Source organism: Camponotus floridanus, unplaced genomic scaffold (genome assembly GCF_003227725.1).
Source record: "Camponotus floridanus strain SB8 unplaced genomic scaffold, Cflo_v7.5 scaffold399, whole genome shotgun sequence".
Classification (NCBI taxonomy): Eukaryota; Metazoa; Arthropoda; class Insecta; order Hymenoptera; family Formicidae; genus Camponotus; species Camponotus floridanus.
The window spans coordinates 10,354-30,994 of NW_020229546.1; the positions used below are offsets into that span (position 1 = coordinate 10,354).

At 37.4% G+C, this 20,641-nt stretch overlaps 1 protein-coding gene across 1 annotated transcript; it reads left to right on the plus strand.

The window, feature by feature from the left end:
- The first annotated feature begins 1,157 nt into the window (after positions 1 to 1,157).
- On the plus strand, positions 1,158 to 3,142 carry LOC112638886 (proline-rich extensin-like protein EPR1). Its single transcript, XM_025411371.1, has 3 exons — positions 1,158 to 1,254; positions 2,486 to 2,505; positions 2,574 to 3,142. Exon 3 carries the CDS (start codon positions 2,574 to 2,576, stop codon positions 3,135 to 3,137), a length of 564 nt encoding a protein of 187 aa, XP_025267156.1. The 5' UTR covers positions 1,158 to 1,254; positions 2,486 to 2,505; the 3' UTR covers positions 3,138 to 3,142.
- Positions 3,143 to 20,641: the final 17,499 nt, after the last annotated feature.

Genomic DNA, 20,641 nt, shown 5'->3' on the forward strand with positions numbered 1-20,641 from the left:
TAAGCGAAGCGATAATTAATTTCCATATATTCTTATTGTAAAATTTATTGTAATAATAATGGCTTAACGCATTAGAATTTATTAAAATATTATTCATAGACTTGAGTAATCATTAAAAGTCGACTTTGAAAATTTTAAAATATATACATATAAAACCACAAAAATTCTAATTGTTAAAGCCTTTATTAAATAAATAAAAATATATCTTGTAAATGATAAATCTTAATAATTAGTCTTAAGATAATTATTAAACCTGGAAATAATACGTGTAATATGCCAATTTAAACCACGTAAACGAATTTTAAAAGGTAATTCATTAAAAAATATTACTGTTACTAACGTGTCTTATAAAGAGAAAGAATGCGATGAGCATTCTTCGAAGGACACCCAGCATATCTATTTTTAGAATAAGAGATAAGCCATCTTCGCATCCGTTGCGTTAGAATCTGCAAAGAAAAACCTCTTATAGCAATCCAAATGCTAAATTTTTCTTTACTAATTATTACTAATTATTAATTTACTAATTATTAATTAATTAATTTTAACTATATGTGCACCATTGTGAAAATCATTGTAATAATAATGGTTTAATACATCAGAATTTATCAAAATATCACTTAAAATTTAAACAATTGCTATAAATCGAACTCAAATTTTCTAATGACATAAATATGATATTATAAAAAAATTCTGATTGTTAAAAATCATTATTAAAAATTATTCTAAAATTATTTAATAAATCTAAGACTCAAGACTTGCAATCCCTACCACGAAACTCTCACCCACCACATCGCAAACTCATAGCAGGAAGGGATAGCCCCAGCAGCCGACCCACCAATCACCGAAGAGGCCCACCTCTTCTCCCTACCATTAAACATCGAACCAGAGGAAGGTATATAAGGCACCTCGGGCGTCAAGTCTGCGCTCTCGCCGCCTGCCTGTGTCTCAGCTCTCTCTACGCCCATCAGATCTCCAGCTCTCGAAGAGGAAAAACCTAGAAGCCTACCGGACACCTTAACTTATTCGAAAATAACTTAGTCGCGATTTTGATTTTTTCTTTCGGGACTTAGTCTCAATCTCTATTAAGAGAGCTGTATCAACATTAACACTTTAATAAAGTGCTACCATCCAGCAACCTCTGACTCTTTGGCCATTCTCTGCGCTGCCTTGCCACTTCTTCAGGTTCTCACCGAGGTCGAGCAACCCAGGGAAGGAGCAGCGGTGCCTGTATTCATCCATTGATCCCGTCATCCGGTAAGGAAATAATAAAATAATAATCATTCTTAATCAACCTTGATAATAACTTTGTATATTAGTTCGATTTATTCTAGGCCTATTGACAATTTTCCCAGAATCTTACTTGCCCGTATACAGACTTTAAATTTTTCTTTCGAGTTGAATTATTTAAATTTCAACCGATCCTCTGAGAACGCTCGAAGCGTATCCTAGAGTGTAGCGTCGTTCGAGTTAGTCATTCGATGTGCATTGAGTAGCAAATTCTACTCCTCTGCCGCTTTCACGGAGAGCTTCTCTGAAAGAATTTCTCCGTGGATCCTGTGCCGCTGTGACGTGACGTCTTGCACATCGATACTAGACTCAGAATCTAAGACTCGCTCCTAGAGGATCTGTCGAAATAATAGAATTTATGCACTGGCTTACAAGTTAACTATCGAAACATTTTATGAATTTTATACTTATCTGAAGTAAGCCAGCCGCTCTCATCCGTATCCTCGTCTGTATCCTTGAATCTCGAGACCTCTCGGTGCAGCCGCATGCTCCTGGAAATTCAGTATATGCTAGATAAATTATCATTCGTTGTACGACAATTTTCCCCGAATCCTACCTTTCCGTATACAGACTTTAAATCCTTCTTTGAGTTGAATAATTTAAATTTCAACCGATCCTCTGAGAACGCTCAAAGCGTATCCTAGAGTGTAGCGTCGTTCGAGTTAGTCACTCGATGTGCATTGAGTAGCAAATTCTACTCCTCTGCCGCTTTCACGGAGAGCTTCTCTGAAAGAATTTCTCCGTGGATCCTGTGCCGCTGTGACGTGACGTCTTGCACATCGATACTAGACTCAGAATCTAAGACTCGCTCCTAGAGGATCTGTCGAAATAATAGAATTAATGCACTGGCTTACAAGTTAACTATCGAAAACATTTTATGAATTTTATACTTATCTGAAGTAAGCCAGCCGCTCTTACCCGTATCCTCGTCTGTACCCCCTGAATCTCCGGACCTCTCGGTGCAACCGCATGCCCCTGAAAAATTCAAAATATATTAAATAAATCATTAATTGCTGTACCCCAATGAACTGTATATAGCCGAACGTTTCAACCATGATATGAGAAATTAGTGAGATATACTATCATAATCTACATTCGTTTATCTCACAATAATCCGTTAAGCCGTATTATTCGTCTTAACTCTATGAACCACCTTGCTGTGACTACATTTACCTTATAAAACCATTCATCTTAACAGGTACCTTTCTACGCATCATCGTAAGTAAACCCCTTTTGTGTTAAATCAATCGCATCAAACATACTAAATAGTCGTATTCCCTCGGTAGATGGTTAACCCCCGCCGAACTTCTTCCGTTGGACGCGAAATTCCCCTCCGTGCCGCGGGTATACGCCGCAGGCGTGCCTCCCGGTCGGTACTTAGGCTCCCTACAGCTCGTCAGTTGTTTGCCGACGAGAACGACTTAACAAGCAGAGTAACAAGGTACTCTCCAGTGCGTAGTTTCGCGCCCTCCCGCGCATACCCTTATCGTCCTCCCCGAAACCCTCCAGCGGTTCTTCAAGAGGAACAACAGCCCAGAGCCAGGCCGCCATCGCCCAATTACTCCCCCATCCAGGATTCATCTAATCCCAGCTACTCGCCGGTCAGGACACCGGAAGATCTTCCTTCCATACCGGAAGAACGAAGACCCATAGAACAAAGCACAGAAACTGAGGCTGGTCCATCCAACCCAGGTCAAGTTCTGGATCCCCCTGAACCAAATTTCTACCCGGAACCAGAGGACCTAGTCTTACCAAGCAGTATCCAACCCCTCGCAGGACTAACAGACGAAGATTTTATCGAGATCTACGAATACTTGCAGCGAGATAATTTCTTCAACAACCGCGAATAATAACCATATCTAGATATCGCCTTAGAAATGCTATAGAGAAGAACATTAACTACATACACACATCTATACGTATAACGATATACACTATCTACAACTGTCAAATAATAACAATAATAACAATAATAAAAAATTTGTAAAGCTCTAAGGAAGTAAACTAATAAAAGAAAACAGATCAAAAAGGATAAATTGGGTCAGGTTCAACGCACCTAATTTATTTCCCATCGTCAATCCCTCTCCTGAAAGAAGCGCAAAAGATTCTTAGTCTCTCGGCGTCCTAGGGTATAGCCGGCTTGGCAGGTTGCCCTGAAAAAGAAATAGAGAGAAGTTACAATTGCGTAACAAATAAATACGTGAGAAGTTACGATCGAGACGTAACAACGAAATCTCAAAACGTAACACGAGAGATATTCGGTATAACTTTCGTTCGTTGTGTCTGTGATAGCGGGGTCGCTCGTGGGAGTTCGTGCCATTTTACCGAACACGAGCTCGTGCGGAGTATACAAGGTGCCTTCGTGAACACTTGTATTGTATGAGAGGGATGCGGGTTTTAAGCATTTATCCCATTCGCTATTTTTGTCTACAAATTGCTTCAGGTATTCCCACAAGACTTGGTGCGATCTTTCGACTGAACCGTTGGCTTGTGGTCTATATGCTGTGGTTTTATAGTGTTTAATCTTAAATTTACGCGCGACGTTTCGCATAAGACTATTTAGGAAGTGCAGTCCTTGGTCGGTCAGGATTGCCTTGGGAGCTCCAAAAATACATATAAATTCGTTAGTGAGCGCATCGGCTACTTCTATGGCTCCGGCACGTTGGAGCGGTATCGCGAGAGAGTATTTAGTTAACAGGTCCTGTATAGTAAGTATGTAAGAATTGTTTGAATGTGTCGTTGGTAAAGGACCCATGATATCCATGGAGATTTTGTCGAAGGCGGAGTCAGGGGTGTCGGTAAGTATCATAGGTTGTCGAGTTTTTGTTCTTACTAATTTTTTTAATTGGCAAGCGCGGCAATTCTTTATATATGATTCAACGCTCGCTTTTATTCCTGGCCAATAATATCTCTTTTTTATGCGGTTATACGTCTTCGTAACACCCTTGTGTCCGCCTACGGCAGAGCAATGGTTCTCCGAGAGAATTTGCTGTCTGTTTCCTTCTGCTGGTATGGTAATATCATTTTTACAAACGAAAATTTTAATTCTGGTTTCGCTCAGGATTCGAATAATTTGCATGTATACTGTTTCCCAGGATACATTGTCAATGCTGCCTCTGGCAATAGAGATCGATTGTAGATCGAGTTCGGTGACGACGTCTAGCAAGGAGTGGATTGTTTCCTTAATAATCTCCTTTTCCGTTATTCCTGACACTCTATCTTTGACGATTAAAGATATGATTCGTCGCGAGCCATTCCGGTCGACGCGGGCTCTGCCTAGTGTCGCGTCTCTAATTAAAGGTAATGAATTCGTTTCTGCGAGCATGCGAGCCCCTTGGTCGATCGGGATGCCTTGCTGCGTAGTGAAAATAACAAGGTTATCGCGTCGCGTGGTGAAATTGTCGGGGATCGTTATTATGTTAGGTCCCGTTGGATTTCGTATAGTGGCGGTTTCGTTCGGGTTTTCGAGCACTTGTTCGTCGTCATCGGACTCGGAGCTACTTTCATATTCTGTGTCGCTTTTGGTGCCGAGTTCGCTTTCGCTGTTTACATATTCTTCAGCTTCGTTTAGCTGCTCGCAGGGCAAGGTCGGGGGTGTTTTTTCCGCATTGGTCGGCGTGCCGCTTTCGTTAGTGCCCGGTTTTGGCACTGTGGAAAATAGAGATTCATCTGACTCGGGTGACAGAGGTTCATTTTCGAGGACTAAGATTTGAGAGTTTCCTCTGGCGGATATAGGGATGGGGTTTCGCGAAAGTGCGTCCGCGTTTACATTAGTCTTTCCCGCTTTGTACGTTACCTCATACTCGTACTCGGCCAATTTTAAACGCCAGCGGACGAGTCGAGAGGTAGGATCCTTTACAGAGTGTAGCCACACGAGTGGCTTATGATCCGTCACTAGCGCGAACTTTCGTCCATATAGATAGGGACGAAAGTGGTTCACGCAATACACAATAGCGAGAAGCTCTTTCTCTATTGTGGAGTAATTTTTTTCTGCGTCATTAAGCAAGCGTGACGCATAGGCTATAGGTAAATCTTTTCCAATGGTTCCCTGACTTAGTATCCCGCCTATGGCATATCCCGAGGCATCGGTTGTGAGAACGAAGGGTTTGGTAAAATCGGGATACTGTAGGACGGGTTGCGTGCACAGGGAATCGCGGAGAGTGGTGAACGCTTGTTCCTGTTCCGGGTTCCATTTGAATTCACGATCCTTCTTTAGTAATTCCGTGAGGGGGAACGCGAGTTTGGAAAAATTCGGGATAAATTTACGATAGTAGCCCGCGAGGCCCAGGAATTGTTTAATGTTTTTTGCATGCTTTGGCCTGGGGAAATCCCTTACTGCGCGGATCTTTTCGGGATCCGGTTTTACGCCTTTGTCGCTGATAATGTGGCCTAAATATCCGACTTCTTTTCTCAGGAATTCACATTTGTCGGGCTGCAGTCTTAGGTTGGCTTTCTTTAATCTCTCCGCTAATTTATTGAACTTGAGTTCATGTTCGCGTAGGGAGCTCGCGTATAACACAATGTCATCGAGATAGACGAAGAGCTCGGCTCCTTGCAAACCCGATAGGACTTGGTCCATGAGTCGTTGGAACGTTGCGGGTGCGTTCTTCAAGCCGAAGGGCATACGGTTGAATTCGTAGTGCCCATGGGGAGTGGAGAACGCGGTTTTCTTCGCATGCGTTTTATCCATAGGTATTTGGTGGAAACCGGATGCGAGATCGAAAACGCTGAAATATTTTGCACTGCCTAGTTGATCCAGTATTTCGGCGATATTTGGTAGAGGGTACGCGTCGCCTATGGTTTTTTCGTTTAGCGCGCGGTAGTCTATCACCATGCGCCACCTCTTGTTACCCTTAGAGTCGGGTTTTTTTGGGACTATCCAGAGAGGGGAGTTATAAGGAGAATCGGATGGTTTAATAACGTCGTTATTTAGGAGTTCAGTGATTTGTTTGTTTATTTCTTCCTTATGGATTGGTGGGAAGCGGTATTGTTTTGTGTTGATGGGGTGTTCATCGGTCGTGGGAATTTTGTGTGACATGACAGCAGTGTGTTCCAGCTTATCGGTCGGTAATCGAAATAGGCTGTCATGGTTCAGGATTAGTTGCGATACGTGGTTGGCTTCTTCTTGGTTCAAATGTTCTAAGCGAAGCGAGTCTCGGATAGCTTGAAGTCGGACATGATTTTCCGAGATTGGTTTGGCAGAAACCGCCAGGATTCCACTGGTTGTGTGTTCGGCTTCGCTTTCAATGAGCGGGTCGCTCGACGCGGTCTCTATCTCCTGTAGCTCGACCGTCGGTATGGTCAATTTCTTGTCCGTATCGCCGGAATTCACCGCGTGTAGGTATGCCTTACCGTTTTGGTTCGTCACTAGTGCTTCTCCCAGGTAGACATCCTTGCAGACGCTAAGTCGCGGGATGTATCCTGTCGTGACTCCCGGATTTCGTATCTTGACATAGAAGATTGCGCGTGATCTGGCGGGTATAACGAGAGTCTCGTGCTCTGCAAAAGGTATCTGAGTTCCTTTCCACGAGACATACTTTTCCTTCAAGTGTATGGCTGAGGCTCCTCGGAGGAAATCGTTCCCTAGGATACCTTCTTGTGGTATCGGGAAGTTATCGTTTACTACGTGTAGTTCGAGAGGGTGGCCTTTGTATTGAATTTGTATGGACCCGATTGTTTCGATCTTACCTTCTGTTATGCCGCTAAGGTATAACTTGTCGGTGTTACAGATCTCAGTTTCGGGATGTATGTTTCGTCTTTTGACGAGATTAGGAGAGGCGCCCGTGTCTACTAGAAAAATGGTTTCTTGTAGGAGTCCGTCAGCGGCTAACGCGACGGTGGGAGCGCTTGCGAAGCTTTGTGGGTGTAGAGTGGCTATTCGGTGTTCCCGACGGAAGTCGCTTCGATCGGGTTTACCGGGCGTATTTCGCGTGTCGGGGGCCCTTGGCGAGTATCGCCCGTCGGTCTCGCGGGGCCCTGCAGGTTTCCCTGGTCGTTTTGCCGGGCATTATTATAGGCGCGTTTACGGCACTCATCGATTTCGTGCCCGAAATTTTTGCAATATCTACATTGCTTTTGGCTCGTCTCCGGGCGGCTTGCTGTTCTCGGGGGAGGATCGCGCGGTGTATTGTTGTTAAAGGAAAGGTTACTACGCGGGTACTCTTCTCGCGGTCGTTCCGAGTATTGAGATGTATTACGCGGGGTTTCCGCGCGGGGATAACCATTTTGCGGGCGATCAAATCGTGGGTAATTGTGCGATGGGCGATCGGTGCGGGGGTAATTTGTTCGCGGGCTTGTCGCCTGGTTCGATCTAGGTTCACTGTATCGTTGTGGTGTGGGGGGTGCGTATGCCCTCCTGTTGTAATTTGCGTTCCCGCTCTCATAATTTTGTCGGTCGCGTGTGCCGAATCGAGTCCTGTCCAATTCCTGTTCCTTCGCGATTGATTTCGCGGCCGAAAAGGCTTCAAAGGGTTTATAATAAAGGCTCTCTCCCATTTGTAACCGATATTCCAATGGTAGTCCTTTGCAAAATGATCGGCCGGTTAGCAAGTTTATTTCGGCTTCCGTAGCAGGTGCCACGGTTCCGCTTTCGCGGCGTTCGGCATCGAGTATCGCGGCGCGGAGTTCTTTCACTCTGCTAATATAATCTAGAATGTGTTCTTGGGGTCTAAGGTAGATCATGCTCAATTCACCGCGGTGTTGATCTATCGTCTTTTTAGATCCAAAGGCGGCGTTTAGGAGGTCGATCAGTTGGGTTATATTGTCGCAGGGCTCATCTTCTACGGCACTGTAGGCGCGCCCGCGTAATTTATTAATTAATAGCTTAGTGAGGTTCCTTTCTGCTGAGGGGGGTATTATTTCCTTGGCACGGCGGCATGCCTTGTTAAACTGGGATAATGGGATATTATATCCGTCGAAGCTGGGGACTGAGTCCGTGGCTTCGCGAAAGGAGACCTTAGGGAGATGTGTCGGCCCTAGCGAGGGATCGTATTGGTGCTCGTAGGAATCGCGAAAAGGCAGGCCTTGTCCAGAATGTCGCGGTGAAGGTTGAGCTTCTCGACGAAGCTGATCGAGTTCTCGCCGCAAGTGTTCTACTTCGCGCAGTACATCGTTATTCACGACCCGCGGACCGTCGTTGATCGCGGTGTCTGCTTTGCGCGTTTCTATATTTCGTTCCATTTCTTCGCGGTATTTAATGAGATCTCGCACGTTTCTGTCGTATTCTTCGCGCTGTTCCTTCAGGAGCGCGGCTTCCTCCTTCAGTCTTTCGTCCTTTTCGTTAAGTTTGATTTGTATCGTTTCGATTTCCGCCTCGGTCAGCGGTTTGCCCGTGTTTTTTCCGCTGCGAGTATCCGGCATATTAGAATGATTTCTTATCCGAGTTTTCCTCGTATCCCACCGCTGTCACCAAATTTGTTACGTCCCGGGGTGTCGCGGAGCTACAGGGTAGTCGGACACGACAGGACTTGATCGCTTTTTCGGGTCAAGCAAACCTACGCGGTTCTTCCCGGGGATACGCGCGATCTGAATAACTCGGACTTAATCTTCTGATTCGGAGCCGGTGGATTCTTCCTCGGGGGATGCAATGGGAATTATAATGCTACCGTCTTGGTTAGAGGAAAAATTCGCGGAACGCGAAAGGTAATCAATGTATTGTTGTGAGCACTCCCCGCACTCGTCACTGACTCTGCATCCACTTAATCGACTACCGCAGGAATTACAGGCGACTCCAATACATTCGCCAATTACGAGTTGGTGTTTAATTATATATGAGTATTGTTGATGTTCTCCCGACGGCAGGGAGTAATAACAAACAGGGCAAAGTGCGTTTCTGGTTATATCATGGGGAAATCCGCACGCCTTTTGACAATAAGCTAGGGGTTGTTCGAGGGGGGAGAAAGGGGGGGAGTGGATAAAATTCTTAAATCCGTGATGACACATTAGGGGAAGTATGAATTTAACGCGAAAAGTGCTTAGAAAGTTGTTTTTGCCGAGAAAATCGGATCGGGAAGCGAATTTTCGAAAACTGGGTCATCGAGAAAATTTATCTAGGTCACTGGGCTGTCGGATTAAATCCCAGAACTGGAAGTAGGTCACTGGGTCACTAGGTCAAAATATATAGGTCACGCGTTAAATGCCAAAGTGAAAGTAGGTCACTAGGTCACTAGGTCAAAATATATAGGTCACGCGTTAAATGCCAAAGTGAAAGTAGGTCACTAGGTCAAAATATGTAGGTCACGCGTTAAATGCCAAAGCGAAAGTAGGTCACTAGGTCACTAGGTCAAAATATATAGGTCACGCGTTAAATGCCAAGGTGAAAGTAGGTCACTAGGTCGTCGGATTAAATCCCAGTGAATCAAACTTTAGAAAACGCGTTTCGGGGCCGAATTAACGCGAATCGAATTAATTCGACGACAGGGGAGTCTCTGATGACTATTTATTAGCGTTAATATCCAATTCCGATGTGGTGAGGCGCGTTGGGATGATGGTCTCGGCGTCGAAGGGTCGGGGGCGGTGTAAATTTTGGAGACAAAGGGTCGACGAACGCGTTCGAAAGATTTTCTTACTTCGAGAAGATCTAGAAGTTTCTCAGGATCGCTCGGCTTCCTGCTTGCTGCCGTGATTGATTAAGACACGTGATGCACCTCGTGGGTCTCCAGGGAGGGTGGTGGCAGGCCGGAATGGGGTGACGTCTGTATCGATGGGTGTGAGCTTCTCAGGCCACACAGTATTGCACTTCACTTTCGAATTGTTTGCAATTAATTGTTCGTATTCCGGATCTAAATAATTATCAATGATGCGCGTTAGCGATCCGGGAGCACTCGTAATGGCGAGTAGTCGCGTAGTTGGTTTTTCTCCGGCACGGCGATTTTAGGCATTATGATTTAAATAATAAAAAACATTCTGGATTTATTATTGCTTAGCTATTACTCGATGTGCGGTGGTCCTCACTGTCAGAATATTTCAGCTATATCTGTGAGGTGGTCCTCTCTGACGATAGAATAAGTCCAAGATTGCGTATTGATTATTGTATTTTAAACAATTGGATGATTCTTGGATTAATCGTAGCTTCGCTATTGTTCAATGTGCGGTGGTCCTCACTGATTGAAAATATCTCAGCTATATCCGTGAGCGGTGGTCCTCTCTGACAGTTATCGATGGTCCAAGACACAGTATGGTTGATTTAGAATTTACTAACATTGTAATGACGCGTTGGTGGAAATTCAACTTCAAGGTGGTTCGTAATTCCGCGATTCTGTAAATCTAGACCAGAGATTCGTTAGAAGCAAGAATTTTTCGGTTCGAATCCGAGCGATCTGAGAGGGGCTCTGAGTCCTTGATTTCGCGGCTGGCCGCTGCGGCGGTCGGAGTGGGGAACTCCGAGAGAGAGGGGCCCGAGATGAGCGCCATCTCTCGGCGTTCGGCGGAAGCTTATACTACTGTGGCGCCGCGCTCGGCCGCAGGATGAGGTTCGGTGTCATGGCGCGCCTAGGCGCGTGATTCAAACGCGCTAGAATGGACTTAGTCGTTTTTGCAGTGAAATTCGCGGAAAATTTAGGCGCGGGATGTAACACATTATAATTCTAGAGATGTGTACGGGAGCATTTTCACCCAAATTTGGACGTCATTTTTTTGATGAATTAGTCGACTAGTGTGGTGATCTACTTGGTTATGGTATCATGATTATATTATTTTTATAATTCTATTGTAAAAGATCTCGAAGTTACAACACTTTTGGTTGGTAAATTTGATTGTTAGCATCATATTTATACTTCTAGTGAGTAGGGACTGTTATTTTAGAACTATATACGGGAGCATATTAGGACGTGTACTTATTTTGATGAATTAATCGATTAGTGCGTTGATCTACTTGGTAATGGGATCACAATTATGCCCTTAGTATATCTCTATTATAAAAGATATCGAAGTTACAAACATTTTAAATTTTTGTTCATGGGGTTGCCTTTAAAATTTTACTGCTAGAATAATCACCGGAGAAGTTACTAGAAGGTTATTAAATTTTTATCGTTAACCTTTACTTATTTAATGAATCATTCCAACAAAGTCTACGCTAAGTATTGGCTTTATTTTGTATTAATTGGTTTTATTTCTTTACAGGTTACCGAATGGAAGCGTACATATATCTATATACGGGGAAGAAGAGGGTTGATGATAACATTTTACGTCGAAAATTATAGGGGTTATTTCAACGCATAATTTTAATATATACAAAATATATAAAAAATAAAAATATATATAAGTTTTTGGAGACAGGGTGAAATTTTGTAATAGTATAAGGTGATATTCTTCCAATTATATTTTTATTATGCATGTTCGTTAGCGGGTGTTCATTATTCTAATTTAATTTTCCCTTTGAGTATTTTTTTGATGATTTTTTTTTTGGTTTGTCATTTATATTATTATTTTTTAAAAATCTCAGTTCACATTTTGGTTTTATTGATTTTTTATTTAATTTATTTAGGGTGTTATTTTAAATATATAGGAGATTAACGGAATGATGATAACGATTATGTATCTACTTTTAATGGTTTATGCCTTAGTTATCTTTATAACGTCAAACATTTTTTTTGTTATTTGCTTTATACTGAAATATCGGAAGTTCTATTTTAAATTTTTTTTTATTATTTAATGATATTCCAAGTTACTAAAATTGTTTATTTGTATTAATTGTTTTATTTCTTTTGGTTACAAGAATACATATATTGATGGATCAACATTTCTACGTCGAAAATTATAGGGGTTATTTCAACGCATAATTTTATATATATATATATATATATATACATATATATATATATATATGTTTTTGGTTAAGACATCGGTGTTGTAAGGATTTTTGATTATATAAGTATTTTTAATGGTACTGTTATAAGACGTACTTATTAATATTATGTTATTATATTTTTAACACGTTTAAAATATTTATTATATTGTTAATTATTTAAAGGCGATTGTGTTGCTCTTTGTGATTATACAATATGTTTTGCCTGTCATGTCCTATGCATATTAATTGTTTAATCAATTCCGTCAAGTAATTTATCAAGTCTGTCGCTAAAATTTAATTGTTAAATTTTATCGTTAATATTTGATTCTTCCAATTATATTTTATTATTGATGTTTCGTTAAAATTTTGGGATTCGTTAACTAATTAATTTTCCTCTTTCAGGTGCAGGACTACCGCGGCTTTACTTTTGAATGATATTTGGATTTGTCGATGTCGAGGTGGATGATTATTAAAAATCGCTCACATCGCGGGATTTTATATAGATCTTGCTTGTTAGTATTAATTTCTTTTTAGAGGTAGTTAAGGAATACAAGGTTTAAAATTATATTATTAATTAACAGGAATGTGCATACGTATATGTATCAAAATTTTAATATTGGTTTGTATGTCTTAAGATATTAATTTTATAAACGGCATACAATAAGATTTTATAAATGTCGATACCTTTGCTTTATATAAATGAAATATTGAAGTATCATTAATCATATAATGATTTTAAATTTCGATTAATGCATTAAGATTTCGATTGTTCATATATCAAAACGATTTTATCCAATTTATTCCAATTTGCTTAGGAATACTGTTGCTAAAAATATCTTTTATTAAATTTTCATTGGTCAAAGCATTGATTTCTCAAAGGAGTATTATTTTGTCTTAGTTTATTCGCGATATCCGTGTAGGACAATAATCGTCGTGTTTAATATATGTACATGTGTGTGTATTAATTATATTTTTATTATATACTTTTCCTACACGTTATTAGAGAATATATATATATATATATATATATACTCATTGGGGAAAAGGAAGCTTATGAATCATTTCATATTTATGGTTTGATAATCATAAAGAAATTACATAAGTAAGCGTAAATATTTCCCTTTGTTTCCTTATTTTATGTATTTATAATGTTAACTTATTATTTCTTTTGTTAATTCTTATGCGTTAATTTTCATTGATATTATAAGGGATCTTTTATATATATTAATTATACGGATTTAATTTTCTATAACATGGCGATTGACTATTATTGTTAGTAATTTGCTTTACGCGTATTTATTTATAATTAGGTTATGTAATATATGCATGTGTCCGAAGTACATATTATTAAAATTTGTATCCTTGGTTATTGGTTGGACATTTGTCATGAAATAATTTAATATTAATGTACAGCGTTAAATTGAGAATTTTTATATTTTGATTATATTATCTTGAAGAGTCATTACTTTCTTCAATTATTATATAGGGAATTGTATATAGACCTTTTATTAATTACGATTGTTCTTTTTCAGGTTTCTAGTGGTGAAAATTTACATTTAAGAGAGAGTTTGCGTGGGAGAGAGAGAGAGAGAGATGTTCAAGCCTGTGATTTATGCTACAAGATTCCAACGATATATATATATATAAGCATAGACGTTCTTATTATTATGTTTTTATTTATTCTTTTGGTTCAACAAAATGGTTTATAAATCAATTTTATTTCATCGAGAAAAAAACTCTTATTAATTTCTGGTTAGCACATACTAATAAATTCCGTATGTCATCAAGAATAATTAGGGGACTTTTATTTATTCGACAGACCAAATAGAAACAGATATAGATTTTAATTTTATTTAATTTATTCTCTTGAATTGTAAGTCATTATATTCATAAATTTTGTTGATGATCAGGTACATTTTGTTGTTCCATTTTGTGTATCTATGTGTATGTCTTGTTTAATAATTAGGTTAGTAGGATCAATATAGCGATTTTATTTCAATATATGTAATAGAATTAATCATGATCAGATATATATGTAGATATAGCATATGTATATTTTGAGTAAGGTATAATTTGAGTAATATTTGAGTCTTATAGTTCTCCTAAATAGTAATGGAGATTACCGAATGGGAGCGTACATATATCTATATACGGGGAAGAGGAGGATTGATGGATCAACATTTCTACGTCGAAAATTATAGGGGTTATTTCAACGCATAATTTTATAAATATATATATATATAAACATATATATATATATGTTTTTAGTTAAGAAGGATTTTTGATTATATAAGTATTTTTAATGGTACTGCTGCAAGACGTACCTATTAATATTATGTTATTATATTTTTAACACGTTTGAAATATTTAATTATTATATTTTTAATTATTTAAAGGCGATTGTGTTGCTCTTTGTGATTATACAATATGTTTTGCCTGTCATGTCCTATGCATATTAATTATTTAATCAATTCTGTCAAGTATTTTATCAAGTCTGTCGCTAAAATTTAATTATTAAATTTTATCGTTAATATTTGATTCTTCCAATTATATTTTATTATTGATGTTTCATTAAAATTTTGAGATTCGTTAACTAATTAATTTTTCTTTTTCAGGTGCAGGACTACCGCGGCTTTACCTTTGAATGATATTTGGATTTGTCGATGTCGAGGTGGATGATTATTAAAAATTGCTCACATCGCGGGATTTTATATAGATCTTGATCGTTAGTATTAATTTCTTTTTAGAGGTAGTTAAGGAATACAAGGTTTAAAATTATATTGTTAACTAACAAGAATGTGTATACGTATATTCATCAAAATTTTAATATTGGTTTGTATGTCTTAAGATATTAATTTTATAAACGGCATACACTAAGATTTTATAAACGTCGATACTTTTGCTTTATATAAATGAAATATTGAATTATCATTAATCATATAATAATTTTAAATTTTGATTAATGCATTGAGATTTTGATTGTTCATATATCAAAATGATTTTATCTAATTTATTACAATTTGTTTAGGAATACTGTCGCTGGAAATATCTTTTATTAATTCTCATTGGTCAAAGCATTGATTTCTCAAGGGATTATTATTTTGTCTTAGTTTATTCGCGATATCCGTGTAGGACAAAAATCGTCGTGTTTAATATATGTACATGTATGTGTATTAATTATATTTTTATTATATATTTTTCCTACACATTATTAGAGAATATATAAATATATATACTCATTGGGGAAAGGGGAGCTTATAAATCATTTCATATTTATGGTTTGATAATCATAAAGAAATTACATAAGTAAGCGTAAATGTTTCCCTTTGTATGATTATTGTATATATTTATAATGTTAACTTATTATTTCTTTTGTTATTACAAGGGATTCCATATATGTATATATTAATTATACGAATTTAATTTTCTATAACATGGCGATTGACTATTATTGTTAGTAATTTGCCTTACGCGTATTTATTTATAATTGGGTTATGTAATATATGCATGTGTCCGATGTACATATTATTAAAATTTGTATCCTTAGTTATTGGTTGGACATTTGTCATGAAATAATTTAATATTAATGTGCAGCGTTAAATTGTGAATTTTTATATTTTGATTATATTATCTTGGAGGGTCATTATCCTCTTCAATTATTTTATAAGAAATTGTATATAGACCTTTTATTAATTACGATTGTTCTTTTTCAGGTTTCTAGTGGTGAAGATCTACATTTAAGAGAGAGTTTACGTGTAAAAAAGAGAGAGGTGTTCAAGCCCATGATTTATGCTACAAGATTCCAACGATATATATAAGCATAGACGTTCTTATTATTATTATATTTTATTTATTCTTTTGGTTCAACAAAATGGTTTATAAATCAATTTTATTTCATTGAAAAAAAAACTCTTATTAATTTCTGGTTAACACATACTATATTTATTTAATAAATTCTGTATGTCATAAAGACTAATTAGGGGACTTTTATTTATCCGACAGATCAAATAGAAACAGATACGGATTTTAATTTTATTTAATTTATTCTCTTGAATTTTAAGTCATTATATTTATAAATTTTGTTGATGATCAGGTACATTTTGTTGTTCCATTTTGTGTATCTATGTGTATGTCTTGTTTAATAATTAGGTTAGTAGGATCAATATAGCGATTTTATTTCAATATATGTAATAGAATTAATCATGATCAGATATATATGTAGATATAGCATATGTATATTTTGAGTAAGGTATAATTTGAGTAATATTTGAGTCTTATAGTTCTCCTAAATAGTAATGGAGATGTTAGACACAAAATTTCAGATATATATGTATATATAAGAGGCGGTATTTATGCTTGTTTAAAAATGTAATCTTATTTCAACAAATCTGTTGGTCATGGTATTAGAGTTTATTATTAGAAGTGTCATGTATAAGAGTTATAATTTTTCTTTTGAACGTATTGTACGTTTGTTCTCGGTTATTTGTTCGTAATGTAATGAGTACGTATTTTTACTGAGTGGCTTTATATGAATATATATATATGTCACTATTATAAAGACGATTTTATTTAGTTTTTGCGCAGGGTTTATTTTTATTAATTATTTGAATTAAGCATTTTTTGCTTATAAATCAAGTCTTTGCATCTCCTTTTATATGGTTAGGTCCTTAAGGTTATATTGTTAATAATTATTTAAAAGGGGCTTGTGGAGCAATTCCATTAATGTTAATCGTTGAGGGTTTTGATTCTTACTTTATAAGAGTGTTTCTTGTCTCTACTGGAAAATATGGGATTATTAGATTTGGCTTATATCGATTGGTTTCCTTTACAGATTCTTAAAATTGGGGATCTATGTACGAGTATACGCGTATAAGGCGGAAAATATTCTAACTATTTGAAGAGTGCGGATTATATATACTTATCGGAAGGATAATTGATCTTACATTTTACGATACTTTAACTAGAACTTAAATCTATTCTACGTAAGTATATATATTTTCCTTTTCTTTCCTTTCATATATTGTTTTTTTGTTATTTTCATCTATTGTGTTTTTTTTTTTTTGTTAACAAAATGAATCGTTATCGAATCTGTTTCATTACGATTGATTGTTTGAATAATAAGACATATTTGTAAATATATTTAGATTTGAAATTCTTTGCATTATTATGGCTTTATGATTTTCAATATTTTTAATTAAAGTTTATTCAATAAGTTTCCGATGATAACGGTTAGGTCCATTTTGTTAGGTTTTGTCTATATATATATATATATATATATATATATATATATATATTTAAATATATTTGCTAATGCTGGTTTTACGGTTAGTTCCACTAGTATAACGAAATTTTATATAGAGTAATAACGATATGATAATATTATAACATTTTATTGATATTTTCTATAATTTTCAGGTATTCTGTAGCGACTTTCAATGAGTGTACTACACATATGCTATCAGCGAGGGACAGATATATACAGGGTGTCAATTAAGTCCCGGGACGGCTGAATATTTTCTCATGTAAGGTATTTTTGAAAAAGGTCAAGGTCATTTCTGAAGTAATTTTCAACGAGGAATTCAACGGTGACCTTCAATTTGACCTTGAGCTTGACCTTCAAGGTTATTTGAAGGTCAAAGTGTTTTTTTTAAATAGGAACCCCTATTTTTGATTGTATATTCTTATAGCTGACCTCGAGAGCTTTCCAAAACACTATAATAAAATATTTTTCCCTCAAGCATTTATCGAGTTATGATGCTTCAAATCATTTCTTAATTTTACATAAACCGTAAAATATCTTGTAAAATATTCACTTTTCGATTATTTTACCTTAATAGTTTTATGTACAAAATAATGAGAGGAATCAATTGGCGTAAAGAAAACATATAGTTGTTTTTAAGAAAAAATATGTAATTTGCAATTAACAATTCCATATTTTTTCTTAAAAACAACTGTATGTTTTCTTTAAACCAATTGATTCCTCTCATTATTTTGTACATAAAAGTATTAAGGTAAAATAATCGAAAAGTGAATATTTTACAAGATATTTTACGGTTTATGTAAAATTAAGAAATGATTTGAAGCATCATAACTCGATAAATGCTTGAGGGAAAAATATTTTATTATAGTGTTTTGGAAAGCTCTCGAGGTCAGCTATAAGAATATACAATCAAAAATAGGGGTTCCTATTTAAAAAAAACACTTTGACCTTCAAATAACCTTGAAGGTCAAGCTCAAGGTCAAATTGAAGGTCACCGTTGAATTCCTCGTTGAAAATTACTTCAGAAATGACCTTGACCTTTTTCAAAAATACCTTACATGAGAAAATATTCAGCCGTCCCGGGACTTAATTGACACCCTGTATATATAGACATTATTATATAACAATAGTAGGTAAAGATTATGATACAGATATAGTTTTGGAATTTTAATATGCGATATAGTGTAATATAAAGTTTTTGAAAATTTTTCATTGCGGGACGTAACACCTCCCCCCTTAAAGAATCAAAATCCGATAGTTTTCAGAGGATTTTGATTTAGGGAGATTGAGTAGAGTTATCTAAAGTATTTATATGCTCTCTCAAGTGAGAGTAGGTTATAGGCATATTTACTTGGTTGGCGTTTTCCTCATGTGGTGCCTTCTTTCTGGGAGGCTTAACGGGAATTGGTTCCTGGGTGGTTACGTCTGGTGGTGCTGTGGCTTCCATATTTATAATCTGGTTGGCCGGTCTCTCAGGGGATGATGTTCCTCCAGAGTTGTTTTTTCGTTGTTTTTCAGAGTCCCGAGCCAGATGAAGTAACAAATTTGCGAGTGAACTCCATAATGCTCCGAACAGGTGAATACTACATCCATAGACAGTATGTAGGGCGTATCCGTGGATGATAGTGTCGATTGCAAGTTTCACTAGTCGGATGATCATGAATATGCCGACTATTCCGGCTGTTGCAGAGCCGAAATTTATAAATCCTTTCCATATTCTTGAGGCAGTACTTTCCACTATTTTATTCAAGGAATCTTCGTCTAACAAGTTGTAGACTGATATTCCTTCAGTATTCATAGAGTGTCCAGTCAATCCTCTGGCTATAGCATTAAGCAGAGCTGGTTTCTCTGCAGGAAACATAATATGACTCCGTAATTTTTCAAGATCTTCATCTGAGTATATTCCGCTCACCGCAAGGGGTCCTGGAGTTAGATATCTCCACGTCAGAGCGGCCATAGGTTTCAATTGATCTGGGGGTAATTGCCTAATTTGGATTTCAGGTGTGATTTGAATCCAGGTATCTTCGATGCGGTACAAGGTGGGTAGTTCGATACTACATTCGCGTTCATTACCGATTTTAGTAACAATCCTTGATTTCGGTGTGATAAATAAGGATTCATTACGTACGGTCACGGGTAATTCTATATAACATTTTCCCGTCTTTCTCACCTTTACCTCAACAGGTATACATTTAATTATCTGGACCGCTTCTCCAGTGGTCACAGCCATGTATCCTGGTCCTTTCATAAGCCGGTAGGCGAATTCGTCAGGTTGAAGCGTAGCGAACGACAACGCGTTCATTATTACTTGCCTTTCCAATTCGCATTTTTGCAAAATGACATTATTATACAGGGATGTCATTTGTTGTCTAACATGTTTCTCGATATACACGAATTTAGAATTCATGTAGGTAAATATATCAAGATTGTTCACAGGTATTGTTCCTCGAGTGGCAAATGTATTTCCTGGTTTAGCTTCCAGGATAAATAATTTTGGATGTTCGGTTCGTAAAAGAGTATAACCACATAGGGGCATCTCTGTGGTTGTCATGAGAGCGAAGGTGATTTCCTGGGTGACCAGACTATAGATAACAGGGGCTTCAGAAGTTTCCTCTGTGATTTTATTGGCGGGTCCTTCGTACAGGACGTCGCATTGATGAAAATTGCAGGTGGTAGTTGGTATGGATTTCCAGAAGGTATATCCGTCATCTGCATCTAGGCAAAAGCCATCGATGAGATCACAAGTTGTACCGGATTTTAATTTAATTTTTCCGGTATTTAATTGGATAGGAACATAGGAAGATTTCAGGGAGATTTTCACGGCTGCTTGGACGACGACGTCGTCCCATGTTCCGTATGGATCATTATATTGAGCTCCTTTACAGTATCCGTCAACTTGCACACGACCAGCTATGGTGAGGCTTCGGTATGTCGTGTGGTTAGCTTTTATACCGGTAACAAGGTTGCCGTTGCCAAAAGAAAGTGTTCCATCTTGGAGCATTCTCAGGCATTGAGAGTATCCAGTTTCATGCACATAGTCGGCTCTCCCATTATGAACTGCAGAAATATGCGAATGCATGCCGCAATGATAGATATTTCTGGATATTTCGACTTTACACTGTATGACTTCGGTGTAACTATAATCGGATAATTGGAGTAGTTGGATATGGACATCAGTGGTATTAGGTTTTCGTATGTTTAAGTCACATTCGCCAACATCAAGTAAGGAGACTGCCGTTATATTAAGGTGTTGTCCACCGCAATCAAATCCAATTAATGCGATGGTTTCGCCTAAGAGGATTAGTAGG

Coding starts and splice junctions, on each gene's coding strand:
- LOC112638886 (XM_025411371.1), top strand. CDS start 2,574: ATGGTTAACCCCCGCCGAACTTCTTCCGTTGGACGCGAAATTCCCCTC.